This window comes from Hylobates moloch, unplaced genomic scaffold (genome assembly GCF_009828535.3).
Source record: "Hylobates moloch isolate HMO894 unplaced genomic scaffold, HMol_V3 SCAFFOLD_14, whole genome shotgun sequence".
Classification (NCBI taxonomy): domain Eukaryota; kingdom Metazoa; phylum Chordata; class Mammalia; order Primates; family Hylobatidae; genus Hylobates; species Hylobates moloch.
The window spans coordinates 13,269,167-13,289,738 of NW_026652289.1; the positions used below are offsets into that span (position 1 = coordinate 13,269,167).

A 20,572-nucleotide genomic window follows, 5' to 3' on the forward strand; every position below is an offset into this window, starting at 1 on the left:
AAATTTGAAGCATGCTTGTTTCTCTCTACCTAATTTCTCCAAAATCTGGAAACTAGTTATATCACCTTTAGTCAGAGTTATGCATGGCCCTCAACATACTGACTTTCTCTGACTGAACTCCTCTCTACCCTGGATCTGAGACCCTGATAGGCAAGAATATCATCGCCTCATTCAGCCTCCAGAAGTTACAAAAGATGGACCTTCATCTCTCTACAACCCTTAGGATTAAGGGTTCTCTTATAAAAGGGAGGGGGGAAATGTCAGAGGCGTTTCAAGCAGAGTGACTCCATCTTGTATAGAGGCTGGGTAAAATAAGGCTGAGGCCTGCTGGCCTGCATTCCCAGCAGGTTAGGCATTCTTAGATATAGGATGAGATAGGAGGTCAGCACAAAATGCAGGACATAAAGGCTTGCTGATAAAACAGGTTGCAGTAAAGAAGCCAAAACCCACCAAAAGCAAGATGGAGATGAAAGTGACCTATGGTCGTCCTCACTGCTACAACTCCAACCAGCGCCATGACAGTTTACAAATGCCATGGCAACATGGGCTAAAAAGGGCAGGAATCCTCAGCTCTGGGAATTGCCCACCCCCTACCCCTTTCCGGAAAACTCATGAATAACCCATCCCTTATTTAGCATATAACCAAGAAATAACCATAAAAATGGGCAACCAGCAGCCCTCAGGGCTGCCCTGCCTATGGAGTAGTCATTCTTTTATTCCTTTACTTTCTTAATAAACTTGTTTCACTTTAGTCTTCAAAAAAACATGAAGACATGTATGTACATAGTTTATTTCAATTTTACGGATGTAAAGAATGTGTAGCACACAATTTACAAATGATAATAAACTATAGATTACTCTTTATTATATACTCTTTGTACATCATTAGTTCTCAAAGAATGCTTTGATTTTTGCCAAACTCTTGTACACAAAGCCAACCTAGGGCTGCAATTGATGAGCATGTATAGTTTTGGTATAAATATTGGTTGACATTTTCATTTATGTTAGAAATAAGAGGAAAGCTAAACAACAAAGATACATGTGAGAATGTCACTTGTTAGTCAATGATGAGAGCAACTTCTTTGCTGAATCAAATAATAGTTTTCAAATACTGGAGGAATATTTTCTCACGTATGGGGACTATTCACAATGTAAGGGCTATGGACATGACACACTTTTAAGTTTAATCTGCATTGTTAACATTTCCTCCATCACACTCAACAAAATCATAAATCAAACTCTGATATGTATTGGTGTAAATACTGCCACCATAACCCAATTTCACGCTATCAAGAGACCACGGAGTTGAGAAAAGACATACAATAGGGCAGCATTATATAGTATTTCCATCCTACCTATACAACAGGCACAACTAATCCCAAAAGCATGAATAATACTAAAGTGAAGTAAAATAATTAGGAAGTGATAAGTTCTGAGTATTTATTATTTTTGGTTTTGATATAATTTATTTAATTCTAAGTTTACATAATTTGCTTTCAATAATGACTGTGCTTAACAACCAGCTTGCAAATTCCTGAAAACTTACCAATCAGCTCTGATGAGCCAGTACAAGTCCATGCCAATACCCCACTGACTGGGAGAAAGAAATGCTGATGGAACTGAGTAAAGACAATGAGTTTAGAATGTGAAGGATGGCTTGCAGTATTGAAATCCCCAATTTCTCACTTTCCAGAACCAGGGGTGGAAATTTTAGGGGTTTGCACCCACCTTCCATGCAGTAGCCCACTCTTCAACATTGAGAGTTATGATTCTGAAAGCACCAAAGATGGTAGACGATAAGGTTATGGAATTTAAGGCCTTGTGAGAAAAATGAGTTAGGGGTTAAAACTCTTGAATGAACCTATGAAAGTCCCCCAAAAGGAAGGAAGGAACAAAGGAATGAAGCAAAGATATGGATAACATTTTATACACATTAAATTAGTAAAAATAGGAATTGGAACCTCCATTTCCATTTCCCAGACTTGCTCACCAATAACTTCAGGGCCTCTGTTTCTCCAGAATTTACAGGAGAACACTTGTAAATTGGATGTGATTTGTTACAAGAATAATGATGTGTGGAGGCCTTTTTCATTTAACAGAATCTGATATGGTTTGGCTGTGCCCCACCCAAATCTCATCTTGAATTGTAGCTCCCATAATTCCCACAGGTTGTGGGAGGGACCTGGTGGGAGGTAATTGAATCATGGGAGCGGGTCTTTCCCATGCTGTTCTCGTGATAGTGAGTTCTTATAAGATCTGATGGTTTTATTAAGGGGAGTTCCGCTGCACACACTCTCTTGCCTGCCACCATGTAAGACGTGACTTTGCTCCTCATTCACCTTCAGCCATGATTGTGATGCCTCCTCAGCCATGTGGAACTGTGAGTCAATTAAACCTCTTTCCTTTATACATTACCCAGTCTCATGTGTGTCTTTATTAGCAGTGTGAGAACAAACTAATACAGAGTCACAACTCAAAATGTTGCACAAGGTCATGTTTATCCTACCCAGACTCTAGAAAAGCAATGAGGGAGAGCTGGCTCTACAGAGAGTACACTTCTCCTAAAGCCAATTGTAAGACAATAGAAATGGCACCATAGATAGACAAATACAGCAGGAAGGATGCCTCAAAGACAGATCCTAAACTAAAAAAAAAAAAAAAAAAAAATAGTACTTGCTAATACTAAAATCGTAAAAAAAATGGAAAGGAAAATTAAGCCAACAAAGGGTGTTAGAAGCACACACACACAAAACAACAACAAAAAATAAAAAACAGACTAGGATGCACACTAAAAACAGTATTGTATGTGGTGATGGTATAGGGGCAATTTTTATTTTCTACCTATCCGGGAGAAATATTTATTTACTGGGAGAAATATTTATTTTTTGAATAAACATATAATCAAGACTTGAAAGGGCAGGGAGTAGATTATGAGAAATTACTTAATGGACACAAGGTACATTATTCCAGTGATAGACACACTAAAAACCCTGACTTCACCATTATGTAATAGATCCATGTAACAAAATTGCATTTGTGCCCCATAAGTTTATACAAATAAAATTTTAAACACACACAATCACTTTCATAATAGAGAAAACCCAATAAGAGCATTTCTACATACATATTTTATTTTTATTTTTTTGAGACAGGGTCTCACTCTGTCACCCAGGCCAGAGTGCAGTGCCATAATCTTGGCTCACTGCAACTTTTGCCTCCTGGGCTCAAGCGGTCCTTCCACCTAAGCCTCTTGAGTAGCTGGGACTACAGGTGCACACCACCACGTCTGGCTGATTTTGCAGTTTTGGAGAGACTGAGTCTTGCCCTGTTGCCCAGGTTGGTTTTAAACTCCTGGACTCAAGCAGTCCACCCACCCTAGCCTCCCGAAGTGTTGAGATTACAAAGTGCATGAACCACCATGCCCAGCCCATTTTTACATAAATAAACAAATCATGCTGGAACAAGTGCTTACTGCTTAAAGTTACAGTCTTACCCCAAGACAAATATCGTAATGTTAAATTAGATAGTATTAAAGTGGAAAACAAAGAGACTAACAATCTAATAGAAAAACAATGAAATAAGCATGCAATTCACTTTAAGATGAAAACAAGTAGCCAATAACTGAATAACAAAAAAATTACCTCTACCCAGAGAAATGCAGCAGGAAACTAATATTTCATCCACTAGATTGGCAAAAAGTAAAGTTCTTTGATATGCCATTTTGTCGTGCCTGTAGGCAAATAGTCTCTATTTAAGAGAATAAACTGGTACAGTCACTTTGAAGTACAATTTAGGAACGTGTCTTAAAATTTATACAAGCTAGAAAACATTTATATTTTTGTATATCTACATAGAGAAGCACCCCACACACACACATACACATATTCCAGTTAGTAAAAATTCATTTAGCTCTTCATGTACAATAAATGCACTTTTCTGTATGTATTCTATACTTCAATAACAATTTTTTAAAAAGAAAAGAATTAATAATATGACTAACACTCATGTAATTATCATCCGGAATTGACAAATATGAACATTTTGCCACATTTAAGATTTTTTATGAAAGAAATAAAACACTGTTAGTTTTCAAACATGCAAAGAAATTATAAACTTTAGTAGGTTTGTTGGTGGTGATAATACTGGTACAACAATTCTAAAACCACCTTGTAGGACTGTGCAAAAGAGTAAATACATTGAAGTTTTTGGAGGTCCATCCAGAGTTGTAATGGTAGGAAATATGAAGTGAGGGAAGGAGAAGCAGCCTGGGATGTTGGGCTGGAATTAAAGGAATCAGTGCAAACTCATCACTTTTTTTTTTTTTTTTTTTCTTGAGACAGGGTGTTGCTCTGTCACCCAGCGTGGAGTGCAGTGGTGTGATTATAGCTCACTGCAGTCTCGACCTCCTGGGCTCAAGCGATCCTCCCACCTCAGCCTCCCAAGTAGCTGGGACTACAGGTGCATGCCATTATGCCTGGCTAATTTTTTTAATTACTTGTAGAGACAAGGTCTCACTATGTTGCCCAGGCAGGTCTCGAACTCATAGGCTCAAGCAATCCTCCCTTGTTGTGCTGGGATTACAGGTGTGAGCCACTACACCTGGCCAGACTCATGCTTTTTAAGACGTATGTCTTAGCTTTATCCTCTGAAAAAGCCTAGAAGCAATGATACCCCTGTGGCAAAGAACACACCTGACACCTAAATTGTGGTTTCTTAACACCATTCCCCATTAAAACAAACAAACAAACAAAAAATAGGGTTTTGAAGAAATGGCTGATTCCAGGGGTCTGGAGAAACAAAAACATAAAGTGAGCTTGAAACATCTTACTGTGACAGAAAGTAAGATAAGGTCAAAAAGTTGATGGAGACGTAGCAAGAGAATGCAGAACCCATCGCAGACAGTTCTACTGGCCAAATTAGGGACAATATGAACACCAAAATGATCAATTACAGAAACAGATTTTAGCATATTGATTTGAAAAAGACTCCATGAGTCTGTACTGTCACCAAAAAAAGTAAAAAAATAAAAAGTGGGAAAGAAGAAGAGAAAGTCTGATTTACAAAACAAAAGCAACTAATACATTTAGAAGGAGTAATAGAGAGTAATACCAAATTACCATTTTGCAAATGCTATAGTAACCATGAATTCTGAAAAGAATCATTAATGGATGCTAAAGTGATTGGCTGAAATTCTGAGGAATATTTACACAGTCTAAAATTATCATCATTCCACAGATTACTTATTAATTACAAGTAGGACCTTTACAATGGAGAAAGGTCCATAACTGAGTGATTAAACTTACCATGGGTGACCATAGTCAATAACTGAATTGTACATTTTAAAATAACTAAAAGAGTGTAATTGGATTGTTTGTAACACAAATGATAAATGCTTGAGGGGATGGATACCCCATGTGTCTCCATGATCACATTGCATACCTGTATCAAAACATCTCATGTACCCCGCAAACACATACACTTACTATGTACCCACAGAGATTAAAAAAAAAAAAAAACTTACCATGGGACAAATGGGCATCGTACGCTGCCTGACATGATGCACTGAGAACGACACATTACCTAGGTAGGATTTTTCCAAAAAACGTTCAACTTTGTGTAATCCAAATCCAAATAGAGGGACATTCTGGAGAAGAAAAGAAAAACGAAACTGATGAGGACTCTTCAAAAATGTCAGTGTTGGCCAGGCATGGCGGCTTACACCTGTAATCCCAGCACAAGGTGGGTGGATCACCTGAGGTCAGGAGTTCGAGACCAGCCTTGCCAACATAGCAAAACCTCGTCTCTTCTAAAAATACCAAAAATTAGCCGGGCATGGTGGTGCATGCCTGTAATTCCAGCTATCTGGGAGGCTGAGGCAGGAGAATTGCTTCAACCTGGGAGGTGAAGGTTGCAGTGAGCCGAGATCTCATCACTGCAGTCCAGCCTAGGTGACAGAGTGAGACTCCGTCTCAAAAAAAAAAAAGTCAACGGAAGTTAAAAGAAGAAAAAAAGAAAGGATAGACTGTTCTAGGATAAAGGAGACTAAATACCCATGACAACTAAATGCAATGCACAATCTTTATGAGATCCCAGACTGCGGATAAAACAACAGCTATGAAAGACATTATTGGGATAAGTGAGGGAAATTTGAATATGGACTCGATGTTAGATAACAGTAGTATGTTAATGTAAAACTTCCTGAGTGTGGTAACTGTATTATGAGTATGTAGAGAAATGCCCTTGTTCTTAGGGGATACTCACTGAAGTATTTAGGGCTGCAGTAGCAGGATGTCTGCAGGTAACTTTGAAATGACTCAGCAAAGATAAAGAGAGAAAGCAAATGTAGCAAAATATTAACAGTGATGAATCTAGGTGAAGGATATGTGGGTAATCGTTGTATTATTCTTGCTGTTATGTGTGTTGCTGTGTTGAGAGACGGTCTTTCTCTGTTGCCCAGGAAGGAGTGCAGTAGTGAGATCACAGTTTACTGTAACATCTAATTCCTGGACTCAAGTGATTCTTGAGTCGCTGGGACTACATGTGTGTGCCACCATACCCAGCTAATTTTTTTATTTTTAATTTTTTATAGTGATGGTGTCTAGCTATATTGCCCAGGCTAGTCTAGATCTCCTGGCCTCAAGAAATCTTCCTGCCTGGACCTGCCAAAGTGCTAGGATTACAGGCGTGAGCTACCATGCCAGCCTCCTGCTTGTGTTTTGTTTTTTGGTTTTTACCCCAAGACAGAGTCTTGCTTTGTCGACCAGGCTGGAGTGCAATGACACGATCTCGGCTCACTGCAACCTCTGCCTCCTGGGTTCAAGTGATTCTCCTGCCTCAGCCTCTCAAGTAGCTGGGATTGCAGGCATGCGCCACCACACCCAGCTAATTTTGTTTGTATTTTTAGTAGAGACGGGGTTTCACCATGTTTGCCAGGCTGGTCTCAAACTCCTGACCTCATGATCCGCCCGCCTCGGTCTCCCAAAGTGCAGGGATTATAGGCATGAGTCATCGCGCCTGGCCCTGCTTGTTTTTATACATTTGAATTTTTCCAAAATAAAATGTTGGGAAAATGAATGAAGTATATTTAAACATACTTAAAAGAGCTGCAAATCCCAAGCTAAAAGGAAAAAGCAAGTTATAAAATAACACATAGAGCATGATACCATTTAGTTAAAAAAAACACAGAACATTACTGTAGATAAATAGATACTGTATCTGTGCAGAAAACAGAAAACAGTCTAGGTGTTTTGAGCAGAGAATGACTAAACACAAGCAATCAGGAAGGGAATGAACCAAAAATTAACATTTAATACCTTTTAAAATTTAAACCATATGATTAGTTTATAAGTTATTCTCATTTTCTTCTTTGTATTGTTCTGCATTTCCTGAATTTCTAAAATATGCAAGCAGTACTTTTATAATTAGGAAAAAGTTACTTTTCAAAGTCCATCAGTAGTTTTTAACAAATTCAAAGCTGCATCTGATTCTGTTATGTAATCATAGTCTAATCTTACTGTATGTTTATTGTATGACTTTGCTGCCCTCTAGTAACACTAAACAATGCAGAAAAAAAGAAACATCAATTCTTCTATCCTTTATACCCAGAGGGCATGTTTATAACTGTCGTCTTCCATAATATATCTGCTTCAAATTTTTTTCAAGAGGGACAATAATGTATGAATGATACTGACCCAGCAGGTGGTAAGTGGGTTCTTTCAGAAACGGTGCATAGATTGGTATTTTTGCTTTTTCATTAATCACACTATTCTCAGATATAAAGTGTCCATTCTGAATGTAATATAAATATCTTGTTCTACTATGGTTCTGAATAATACTCTTTCACATAGTAACACTAGAAGATATAAAATACTGAACTGGATAAAATGATTTCAAATGCTCATTTTACATGAAATGTTTGAAGAAAAGTTTACTACCGAAGACACCTTGGAGCTCTTCATTGTAATTATCTTGCAGGAAAATGTTCTGCCTCAGCGCCCGAAGTCCTTACACATTTTCTAATGATAAAGATACTTAACTGGCCATTGGCACTGTTAGGGCTCACAACACCACAAAGCATGCCACTTTAGCATGCTGAGTACTTTGAACTAAAGGAGATTGGAAAACCACAAAAGGAGCCTCAGAACCAGGGTCTCTCTGACCTTCTCCTGCCCTCCTGTCTCTGGCCCCTCTTTCTTTCCCAAAGCACAGGGAGAGGCTCTCTGAACTTCTCATACCTGCCTAAAGATAGATCCTCCAAAAAGAAACTCAATTGTCATGAGTCTCCACCCCAGGAATCTCACCAACCAAGGAAGATCGACTGCATCCCAAGAGAAGAGACTGAAGGTCAACATCACGCCCATACAGACTTGGCAGAGGCTCTATCACCTATTCAACTTTTCTGCAAATTATTTTCTCAACCTTAAGTTGCCTACATCCTTCCCTGTCTCTCCCCTTTGAAGAAGGTATATAAGCTTCTCAATTTCATTCGGTTATAGGGTACTCACTTTTTCCTATGATGCCCCTGAGCATATAATAAATTTGTGTGCCTTTTTTTCCTGTTACTCTGTCTACTGTCTATTTACTTCAGTCCTTCAGAGGGTAAAGAGAATGTTTCCTGTCCCCTACAGCACATAGAAAAAATAAACTCAAACTGAAATTTCTATCATTTTATATCAGTTCTTAAGATGTAGTACCCTACTGATTTCATTCACAATTATAATCACAATTAGCAATTAATTTGTTTATTGACATCTCTAGCAGCTGACTACAGTTCTAGGACAAGGAAAACATCTGTCTTGTTCACTCTTGTGTCCCTACTGCCTAGCACAATGCCTAGAGCATTAAACATGTTCAATAAATTTTGTTGAATGAATGGGTAAGAGAAATACCTGGTCTAAATAGAAGATACATTTTAAAAATAAACTAGGATGAACAAGGTAACCTTCATTAAAACATCTACTTTTGTTCCAAGGCTGAGGGGTCACATCTGGTGAAGGCCTTAGTCTGGATAAAGAGAAATTACACTTTCTTTTGGTTGAAGAAAGTGTCATTTTGGAAAATGAAGAAATGACTATTATAGCTGAATTGCCAAAACATTCATGAGTGGAATACATTTATAAGAGTTGAATCTCCACTAGGGATACTAATGTGGCCAATAATTTTTAAAGTAACAACTTTATTTAAAAAAATAAATAAATAAAACCTTGGGGTCTTTTAAACCTGGATTGAGTCAAAGTTTTGGTAGAAACAATGATCTCATTCAATTAGAACCAATGGCTACATTTTAATAGAGTTTGATACCAAGTATAAATTTACTAACAATTTTAACTAGGACCATTTATATGCTCTAAACAGAGGTACTTATCTCTATTAGCAAGTTACTTGCAATAACTATGTGCCTGCAGGAGAGAGGGCATTCCTCACTTTTACTTGCTGCTTAAATGCCTGCTTGTGAGGATATATGTGTGTATAGTTTTTAAAAAGAAAGAAATAAGAGAAAAACTCTGTTGAACAAAAGCTATAGGTGAAGAGTTACTAAGCAAGTGGACTTTTAAAAACAATTGTATAATGTACACAGATAAAAATTACCCTACTATAAAATGAAAATAACTCTTTAAGCAAATCTATATAACACAATAAAACATCATTAATACCAACAACAACAAAAAGGAAATTTATTATAAGGATTCCAAGGAGATCAAGGGAACTCACACATGGAGTGCAGTCCAGCTTCGGGAAAAGTCAAGGACCTGGGAAGGTACCAGAAGCCCTCAGAGTATCCTTTCTGTCCTCATTCTTCTCTCTCGCTACACTGACTAGTTTTCTTGGCTCCTGAGTTGACATGTAATTTAAGGCTTTTCTGCAGCTTTTGAGTTCATTGCAATTCCAGCTATAAGCAGGGACTCACTGTCTCTGTTTCAAGGGCAAAATCTCGGGAGATTCTCATCAGCCCACTTTGCGTCAGCCAGTACAATGTAACTTACTTGGTGTCTTAGTCCGTTTCTTTTTTCTTTTTCTTTTTTTTTTTTTTTTTGGTGTGTGCCCTTGTTGTTGTTGGTACAAAGAAATACCTGAGGCTAGGGTAATTTATAAAGAAAAGAGGTTCATTTGGCTCATGGTTCCACAGGCTGTACAAGAAGCATGGCACCAGCATTTTTTCTGGTGAGAGCCCCAGGAAGCTACTACTCATGGCAGAAGGTGAAGGAAAGCCAGTGTGTCACATGGTGAGAGAGAAGCAAGAGAGAGAGAGACAGAAGAGGAAGTACCAGACTCTTTTATAGGTTCTCATGGGAACGAATAAGGCAAGAATACACTTGTTACAGGATGACACCAAGCCATTCAGGAGGCATCTGCCCCATGATCCAAACACCTCTCACCAGGCCCCACCTCCAACACAGGAGGTCACATTGCCACATGAGATTTGGAGAGAACAAATATTCAAACCATATCACCTGGCTTCCTAACTCGCGGGGTACTCTTCTCTCTAGAGGTGGCAGTTCCCAAAGGTGGAGGGGAGATGTCTATTACTACTTTAAGAACTAATCGTCCGGGCGAGGTGGTTCACGCCTGTAATCCCAGCACTTTGAGAGGCCGAGGTGGGTGGATCACCTGAGGTCAGGAGTTAATGACCAGCCCGGCAACACAGCGAGACCCCATCTCTACAAAAATTCGCCAGGTAGGTGGTGTAGGCCTGTAATCCCAGCTACTTGGGAGGCTGAGGCGGGAGAATCGCTTGAACTTGGGAGGCGGGAAAATCGCTTGAACCTGGGAGGCGGAGCTTGCAGTGAACCGAGATTGCGCCAATGCACTCCAACCTGGGCGACATGGCGAGACTCCGTCTCAAAAAAAAAAAAAGAAAAGAAAGAAAAGAACTAATCTACTTCAGTAATTTATAATACATTGAGATCATGCTTTAGAAATAAAGGGTTGTTACCTGTAGAAAATGTCCATTTATATCAACATAGGGTAAAATATTTATCACTAATTCAATAAACAGATAATGTCCAATACCATTCAGTCAATGAATATTGTCTATTCTGTGCCAAGAGCCATTCAACGTACTGTGAAAACAGCAGTGAACAAAACATAAAAGTCTCTTCCCCTATTGTCTTAGTACATTTTGTGTTGCTATAACAGAATACCACAGCTTAGATAATTTATAAAGAACAGAAATTTAGTTCTTATCGTTTTGGAGGCTGGAAAGTTCAAGGTTGAGGGGCCACATCTGGTGAAGGCCATCTTGCTGCATCACATACCATGGCAGTATGTGACAGGGGAAGAGGGTACAAGAGAGCAAGACAGAAAGGGGGCTGGACTCATGCATTTTATGAGGAAGCCAATCCCGAGATAACTAACCCACTAATCCAGTGACAACCACATGAATCCGTTCATGAGGGCAGACCCTTCATGACCTAATGTTTTAATGTCTCACCTCTCAACATTGTTACATTGGGAATTAAGCTTCCAACACATGAATTTTGGGGGATACATTCAAACCGTGGCACCCATGAGTTGACATTCTACTTTAAGTTACTGCAGAACTGCCTTCATCAAAGTAAGGTCTAAATCAATCTAAAAAATTATTATATTATCTCTTCAGCCTTTTTCCGGAATAGAATTATTGAGATGTCCAGAGTTATAGTTTTTTTTAAAAAAGGAAAATCCTAGATCAGGGACTCCTAGGCTGTTATATTTCACCTACCAGATAAAATTTTTAAAGATAAAATAAAAAATTGAGGAGGGCCTATAACTTTTACTACATTTCAGTTTGCCAAGTAAGGGTATGAAGATAAACTCACAGACTACCACATATTAGCATCATTATTTATAGAAATAAAGAAATTTTCTCATCTTAACATGAAAGAGAAAAAATAATTTCAGAATAAAGGACTATTTCTTCCAAGAAAGGACATCTGGCTACTCTATACACACAGACTGTCCTTCCTCTTTTATTTTGGCAACTGAGTAGGGAAAACTTTTCACAAGTTCACAGACCTGAGTTTGGTAGTCATTGTTCCAGACTACATAGTTTAGGACTGAGTTGGCAAACCAAACTGCTTATTGCCTATTTTGTCTGAATCTGTGGGTCAATTAATCCATGTAAAGTCACAATTTCATGGGAAAAATACCAGAATTATTGCTTGGAAAGATGACAGTTTTTAAAGGAACAATTATTGATTGAAACAAAATGGTTGATATATTAGTTCTTTGTCTTCTCAGGATACTAAAAGCATTGCAATATTAAATGGTGATGACATACTATATCAACAAACAAATTAGTATATTTGATACTCAAAGCACAGAAGTACTTTATCAAATAATTAGTTTCTGATAATATACCAGCTGACAGGCAGTTAAGGTAGCTATTCAATTTCAGGAATTTAATTTCCACAATCTCTATAACTTCTGATAGAAGAACCTTTGGCTTGCTTGGGCAGTAAGATAACTTTTAAATGTTTAACTTTGCTCTTTAATTATATAAATAAGTAGTCTGGCAAAGTTATAAATAAATCTGTTGTATCTGAATACAACCATGCACTGCATAATGATGTTTTGATCAATTATGGACTGCATATATGGTGGTGGTCCCATGAGATTGCAATGCGGCCAGGTGCCATGGCTCATGCCTGTAATCTCGGCACTTTGGGAGGGCGAGGCAGGCGAATGACCTGAGGTCAGGAGTTCGAGACCAGCTCGGCCAACACGGTGAAAGCTCGTCTCTACTAAAAATACAAAAAATAGTCATACATGGTGGCACATGCCTGTAATCCCAGCTCCTCAGGAGGCTGAGGCACAAGAATCGCTTGAACTTGGAGGCAGAGATTGCACCACTGCACTCTAGCCTGGGCAACAGAGCTAGAGTCTGTTTCAAAAAAAAAAAAAAAGATTGCAATGGAGCTGAAAAATTCCTATCATCTAGTGACATCATAGCAATCGTAATACTGTAGCGCAATACATTACTCATGTGTGTGGTGATGCTGGTATTAAAAAACCTCTGTTTCAGTGGTATAAAAGTATAGCACAAGCCGGGCACGGTGGCTCACGCTTGTAATCCCAGCACTTTGGGAGGCTGAGGTGGGCGGATCACGAGGTCAGGAGATCGACACCACGGTGAAACCCTGTCTCTACTAAAAATACAAAAAATTAGCCGGGCGTGGTGGCGGGCGCCTGTAGTCCCAGCTACTCGGAGAGGCTGAGGCAGGAGAATGGCGTGAACCCGGGAGGCGGAGCTTGCAGTGAGCCGAGATTGCGCCACTGCACTCCAGCCTGGGCGACAGAGCGAGACTCCGTCTCAAAAAAAAAAAAAAAAAAAAAAAAAGTATAGCACATACAATTACATATAGTACATAAAACTCCGTAAGTGATAATAAATGACTATGTTACTCGTTTATGTATTTGCTATACCAGTAGTCCCCAACCTTTTTGACACCAGGGACTGGTTTCATAGAAGACAATTTTTCTATGAACCGGGGGGTGGAGGATGGTTTGAGGATGATTCAAGTGCATTACATTTACTGTGTACTTTATTTCTATTATAATTACATTGTAATATATAATGAAATAATTACACAATTCACCATAATGTAGAATCAGTGGGAGCCCTGAGCTTGTTTTCCTGCAACCAGATGGTCCCATCTGGGGGTGATGGGAGAGAGTGACAGGTCATTAGGCATTAGATTCTCATAAGGAGTGCACAAGCTAGATCCCTTATGTGCAGAGTTCACAATAGGGTTCGTGTTCCTATGAGAATCCAGTGCTGTTGCAGATCTGACAGGAGACAGAGCTCAGGTGGTAATTCGAGTGATGCAGAGTGGCTGCAAATACAGATGAAGCTTTGTTCGCTCACCCGCCGCTCACCTCCTCTTGTGCAGCTCGGTTCCTAACGGGCCACTGACTGGTACCAGTCTGTGGCCTGGAGGTTGGGGACCCCTGCTTTATCTTATTTCTCGCATATTTAGTGAGGCCTCATCAGTTGTTAAGGCCCAGCTACTTATCTTCCCCCCCAAATTTATATATTGAAACACTAATCCCCAACGTGATAGCACAGGAGGCAGAGATGTTGGAATGTGACTAGGTCACAAAGGTGGAGCCCTTATTAATGGGATTAGTGCCCTGGTAAGAAGCTGAAGAAACCACAGTTGTCTCCCTTCCACCATGTGAGGACTCAGCTAGAAGTTACCATCTATGAACCAGGAAGCAGACCCTCACCAGAACACAAATCTGCCAGTGCCTTGAGCTTGGATTTCCCAGCATCCAGAGCTGTGAGAAATAAATTTGTTGTTTATAAGTCACCCAATTAATGGTATTTTGTTGTAGCAGCCTAAATGTACTAAGACATCAGCTAATGTATATAGAATATTTTTAACATATTTATTGGCTTTGTGGCTTCTAACATTTTAAAAATAAACTTAAAAAAGAAAGAACAATGTAATGTCTACCTTTGGCCACTTGCCTCCTGCAGGGGTGGGAGGCGGTTGGGGACGCCTATACTATATTATACTTTTTACTGTTATTTTAGAGCGCACTCTTTTTACTTACAAAAAAAAAAAGTTAACTATATAAGAGCCTCAGGCAGGTCCTTCAGGAGGTATTCCAGAAAAAGATATTGTTTTCATAGGACATGATAGCTCCATGTTTGTTATTTTTCCTGAAGACCTTCCAGTGGGACAAGATGTGGAAGTGGAAGACAGTGACACTGATAATCCTGACCTTGTGTAGGCCTAGGCTGATGTGTGTGTTTGTGTCTTAGCTTTAAAGTTCAAAAAGTAAAACAAAATAATTAAAATGGTAAAAATAGAAGATATTTTTGTGCAGCTGTAAATGTGTATTTTAAGCAAAGTGTTATGCCAGGCACGATGGCTCATGCCTGTAATCCCAATACTTTGGGAGGCTGAGGCAGGCGGATGACCTGAGGTCGGGAGTTTGCGACTGGCTTGACCAACACAGAGAAATCTCATCTTTACTAAAAATACAAAATTAGCTGGGCATGGTCGTGCATGCCTGTAATCCCGGCTACTCAGGAGGCTGAGGCAGGAGAACTGCTTGAATTCTGGATGCAGAGGTTGCGGTGAGCTGAGGTTGTGCTACTGCACTCCAGCCTGGGCAACAAGAGCAAAACTCTGTCTCAAAAAAAAAAAAAAAAAAAGTCAAGAAGTTTTTAAAAATGTCTGGGCATGTTGGCTCACGCCTGCAATCCCAGAACTTTGGGAGGCTGAGGTGGGCAGATTACTTGAGGTCAGGAGTTCAAGACCAGCCTGGCCAACACAGGAGCTTGTGGTGTGCGTGGATCATCTCTACTAAAAATACAAAAATTAACTGGGCATGGTGGTGCACGCTTATAATCCCAGCTATTTGGGAGGCTGAGGTGGGAGGATTGCTTGAACCTGGGAGGCAGAAGTTGCAGTGAGCTGAGATCACGCCCCTGCACTCCAGCCTGGGGATAGAGTGAGACTCTGTCTCATTGCTTGAACCAGGGAGGTGGAGATTGCAGTGAGCTGAGATCGCGCCACTGCACTCCAGATTGGGCGACAGAGTGAGACTCCATCTCAAAAAACCAAAACAAAACAAAATAATAACAACAAAAAAGTTTTAAAAAATAAGAAAGCTTATAAAGTTAAAAAGTTATAGTAAGCTATTTATTATTGAAGAAAGAAATATGTTTAAACATTTAGTGTAGCCTAAGTGTACAGTTGTTTATAAAATCTACAGCAGTGTACAGTAATATCCTAGGCCTTCATATTCACTTACCACTCACTCACTGACTCACCCAGAGCAACCTCCAGTCCTGTAAGCTCCATTCTTGGTAAGTGTCCTATACAGGTGCACCATTTTTAAAGCTTTTATGCTTTACTTTTACTGTATCTTTTCTATGTTTAGATACAGATACCATTGTGTTACAAGTGCTACAGTATTCAGTACAGTAACATGCTGTATAGGTTTGTAGCCTAGGAGCAATAAGCTATGCCATACAGCCTAGGTATGTAGTAGGCTATACCACTAGGTTTGTGTAAGTATGTGATGAAATTGCCTAATGGCATATTTCTCAGAATGTATCCCCGTCAAGTGACATGTGATTGTGTTGTGGCTTACTTTAAAATGACAAGTACTCTTCCCTCTATCCATATCCAATCACCACTTTTACACTGGGAGAAATTTTTGAAATTTCGGGCCACCATAATAACATATTCGGCTTCTGGACCTTATCTTTGCTACCTCTACCCTAATCATTTTACTGCAAATCATTCTCTTGGCTCAGGTGTCTGGAGGCTGATCAGGCACAATTTACATCTTCTATGATTAGAAAAGGGAGTTCAATTTCACTAGTGAAACACTCTGTTGGAATCAGAACTTACACCAATGCTGAACAGCCAGAATATAAGAACTGAGAGTAATATGAGTAGAATGGAAGCCAGATGTTATTAACCTTTCCTATTAACTAGAAGAAAATGTTAATGTTATAGAGGATGCTCTTAGCTCCAAAACTGAGTCCTAGTTGTGCACATGTCAAATCTAATTAAAAATATAAAAATTAGGCCGGGCGTGGTGGCTCATGCCTTAATCCCAGCACTTCAGATGGCCAAGGCAAGGCGGGCGGATCACAAGGTCAGAAGTTTGAGACCAGCCTGGCCAACGTGGCAAAACCTCGTCTCTACTAAAAATACAAAAATTAGCCGGTGTGGTGCCAGGTGCCTGTAATCCCAGCTACTTGGGAGGCTGAGGCAGGAGAATCATTTGAACATGGGAGGCAGAGGTTTCAGTGAGCTGAGATCGTGCCATTGTACTCCAGCCTGGGCAAGAAGAGCAAGACTCCGTCTCAAAAAACAAAACAAAACAAAACAAAAATACAAAAATTAGCCAGGTGTGGTGCCAGGTGCCTGTAATCTCAGCTACCTGGGAGGCTGAGACATGAGAATTGCTTGAACATGGGAGGCAGAAGTTGCAGTGAGCTGAGATCGTGCCACCGCAGTCCAGTCTGGGCCATAGAGCAAGACTCCGTCTCAAACAAATAATAAATAAATAAATAAAATAAAATAAAAATAAATGCTTGGAGTGCTCGGGATCTTCCACTTCAACCTGGAATTTAAATCTTACTGAAATTTCTACAGGATGGTGTGGGCAAACAGGCATCCTAATGTTTGCTGATATAAGTACAAACTGCATAACTTCTATAAAAAGAAATTTAGAATTAGCAAAATCATAAATGCATATCTTGAGATCTAGCAATTTCAATTCTATTTAATCCTACACATGTAACAGTTTTTAAAAGCTTTTCATTACAGCACTGATTAAGACTAGAAATAATCTAAATATCAATGTTTATGGAACTGGTTAAATAAATTACGGTATATCCCAACAATGAATCACTACGCAGCTGGGTTAAAAGAAAAAAAAATAGACGGCCGTGAGCGGTGGCTCACGCCTGTAATCCCAGCACTTTGGGAGACTGAGGCGGGCAGATCACGAAGTCAAGAGATTGAGACCATCCTCGCCAACAGGGTGAAACAGTCTCTACTAAAAATACAAAAATAAATTAGCTGGGCGTGGTGGCGCCTGCCTGTAATCCCAGCTACTAGGGAGGCTGAGGCAGGAGAATCACTTGAACCTGGGAGGCGGAGATTGCAGTGAGCAGAGATCGCGCCATTGCACTCTAGCCTGGGCGACAAGAGCGAAACTTCGTCTCAAAACAAACAAAAAACCAAAAAAACACAACCCTTCGTATGCAGATATGGGCCGATCTCCAGTTTATGGTAGGCTAAAAATGCACTGTTTACACACCATCTGTGTAAAAAGGTGAACACACTAAAATATGCATATTTATTTGCTTTTATGTTCATAGAGCATCTTTAGAGGATCATAAGAAACTGTTAACATTGCCACTGAGGAAGTGAACAGCTTTCCAGATATGGGTGGATTTTTTTGACTCTACCGAATACCCTTTTAATTTCGAAACATCAAAATGAATTCGCATACACAGGTGCACGCCCGAAGGAAAAACTTCAAGTTCGGTGATGGGATAGGGAAAGCCGGTGAGTTCAACCTCAGGCGCAATCACCCTGTGAAGGTGTGGCCAGTGAGGGCTTTGTCACGCAAGTCTGAGAACTGTCACAATCTTCCCCATCCCCGGCTCGATTTTCCTTCCACTTGTTTCTGAAACTCACTAAGCTTCGCCAAGTATTTAGTCATAGAATTGCTAGCAAACTTGGCATTCTTTCGAAAACACGGAAACACTTTTGCTTTCCTTGTTCCTGAGAGACTGGGGAACGGGGGACATCAAGCCAGGTAACATTGTATCATAAATGAAATTCAATATCTTTGAAGTAACATTGCATCATAAATAAAATTCAATGTCTTTGTAAGAGCTCTGTAGCTATCAAGCTGTAGAAATACAAAGTATTACTCAAGAATAACTAGTAATTACCAATAGTCACACCTCAGGTCAAAGTTTGGAGAGGACTATTCCACCTCCTAGACCACACTTTCCTTCCCGAAAGCCGCTTCTCTCTCTGGCCCCTCCCCTTCTCCTCCTCCTCTCTCATCTGTTTGGCGGGAGGCTTCCTCACACTACCGCTCCGCGTAAGTGCGAAGACGCACTGCAGCAGTGCCGTCTGAGGGACAACAGAGCCTACTCTTTCTTCTCATCTCTATGATCCTCTTTGTGATCTGTCAAACAACACCAGAGTTCCATGCTAATAGTACTCCACTTCGACAGAGGGCGATGCAAAGAGCCGACGCTCTCGCGAGAGGTGTGGGGCTCTCTCTCTCTCACTCTCTCTCTTTCTCCAAGTATTGAGAGCGCGTGGGAGCACAAGCGCATGCGCGCTCGTGGGGTGCGCGGTAGCAACAGAGGACTCGACCCGGCTGGAGCTCTGGAGAGCGCGCGTGCGCCGTCACGAGCTCAGCGCTGCTGGGGCCGCGGTGTGGAAGCGGGTGTTCGACCGCCGTGCGGGCCGCGGGGATGTTCCGAAAGGCGCGGCGGGTGAACGTGCGCAAGCGGAACGACTCCGAAGAGGAAGAGCGGGAACGCGATGAGGAGCAGGAGCCGCCGCCGTTGTTGCCGCCGCCGGCCACGGGCGAAGAGGCGGGCCCCGGTGGCGGCGACAGGGCCCCTGGCGGGGAGTCGCTGCTGGGCCCGGGGCCGCCGCCGCCTTCCGGGCTGACCCCGGGCCTCGGGGCTGAGGCCGGGGGCGGCTTCTCCGGCGGCGCGGAGCCCGGCAACGGGCTGAAGCCGCGCAAGAGGCCTCGCGAGAACAAAGAGGTGCCCCGGGCCAGCCTGCTCAGCTTCCAGGACGAGGAGGAAGGTAAACTCCGCGCTTCGGGCGCCCTTAGACGGCCGCATCCCCGACGCAGGCCGCCGTCCCCCGCCCCCGTATTCTCTGGACGCCCAGCCCCCGAGCCCTGGAACGGAGTCCCCTGCAGTCCGACCGGCTGCGAATCTTCCCCAGCCTCCGGCCTTCTGCTCGGGCAAGGGACGCGTTCCCGCGCTGCCCCCAGCCTTTTCTTAACCACCTCCTCTGCCACGGGGCCGGAGCTCAGATCGGGCATTCTGAGTGTTTCAGGGGAAATTCGGTGTTCCCTGTCCTGCCTCTTTTCTGCCTGGCGTGTTTCAGGGCCAACTTGATGTGGGTCCCCTGGCTGCTCTTGGAATGCTTTCCGAGCCCTCTGCAGGTCACTGCGCCCACACTTCTTGGATGCTCTGTCCAGGCATCCTCGACCATGAAGGCTGAGTTTGTAAAAAGGAATACTAGGAGAGGGAACAGAAGCCTGGAGTTGCAGCTCTGGTTCTGAGTGACCTTGGGCCAGTCCCTTGCAGTCGCTGAGCCTCAGTTTACCCATAAAAGTAATTAGGGGTAGCAGATACCCAGCCTTCTTCGCACTGACTTTGGGAACAGTGAAGCGAGACGGTGTAATAATAGTAAAAGCAAGGCAGTTTCTCCAATTCCTGTGGGAGGCCAGGCTGCAGTGGATTTAGATTGCTGATCTTAAATGAGCTTTAAATCTCTTCTTCTGACAATTTGAATGTGCATAACCCAGTTAATTCCATGTTACGAAAAAAGAAATTAAGTTTTGGAAATCTTGCATTTTTATTCGAGAGGTTTCCAGTAAGGTAGGTAGTTTATCTTTGGCATTTCTGTTACTCTTTATTTGGTTTGAGAGGAGTACAGACAGATTTTTGTTTTTGAGATACATGAGCTTTTTTTTTTTTTTTTTTAAGTATTTAGTACTTTTAAAATTTCAAATCAAAGAAAAGTGATTTGCCCTTACCTTAGCCTTAAAACCACTATGTCAGCTTGTGGTGGATGTAGTTACTCAGAATTGACAGCACCTTTTTATTTTAGATACTTTGTTTCGGATTCGTTACTTGGTGATGTGGTTTTTCAGAAACATTTTGAATGATTTTTTTCCCCTCCTCAAATAGATGATTTAAGGAATACAATAATAGGAAAATTTTGTGAAGTTACATGTGCTATTCCTTTAAAAAGTCTCAAAAATCTCATTACTTCACAGTAATTTAGGAAGTTGACCTGTGTTTTTGAGAGTCTGTGACAGACTTGAAATAATTATACAATGATTT

At 41.1% G+C, this 20,572-nt stretch overlaps 2 protein-coding genes across 6 annotated transcripts in view; one reads left to right on the forward strand and one right to left on the reverse strand.

The window, feature by feature from the left end:
• Window positions 1-18,812, reverse strand: part of LOC116481826 (uncharacterized) — a 130,594-nt gene extending 111,782 nt beyond the window's left edge. Inside the window, exons 1-3 of one of the 3 annotated variants that reach the window (XM_032174787.2) lie at window positions 18,431-18,812; window positions 5,522-5,644; window positions 1,729-1,818 (exon numbers count right to left, since the gene is read on the reverse strand). In XM_032174787.2, coding sequence (XP_032030678.1) covers window positions 1,729-1,818; window positions 5,522-5,539 — 108 coding nt within the window. In that variant the 5' untranslated portion in view covers window positions 5,540-5,644; window positions 18,431-18,812. Of the gene's footprint in view, window positions 1-1,728; window positions 1,819-5,521; window positions 5,645-18,418 lie in introns of all 3 variants that reach the window. The other 2 variants (XM_032174788.2, XR_009209843.1) reach the window with 2 other exon arrangements.
• A 44-nt stretch (window positions 18,813-18,856) lies between these two features.
• PAXBP1 (PAX3 and PAX7 binding protein 1) overlaps window positions 18,857-20,572 on the forward strand; it is a 38,466-nt gene continuing 36,750 nt past the window's right edge. For all 3 annotated transcript variants that reach the window (XR_009209842.1, XM_032174327.2, XM_058427976.1), the window contains exon 1: window positions 18,857-19,298. Coding sequence is in view for 2 of the 3 variants with exons in the window: in XM_032174327.2 (XP_032030218.1) it covers window positions 18,956-19,298 (343 nt within the window). In the remaining variant the exon portion in view is untranslated. The remainder of the gene's footprint in view (window positions 19,299-20,572) is intronic.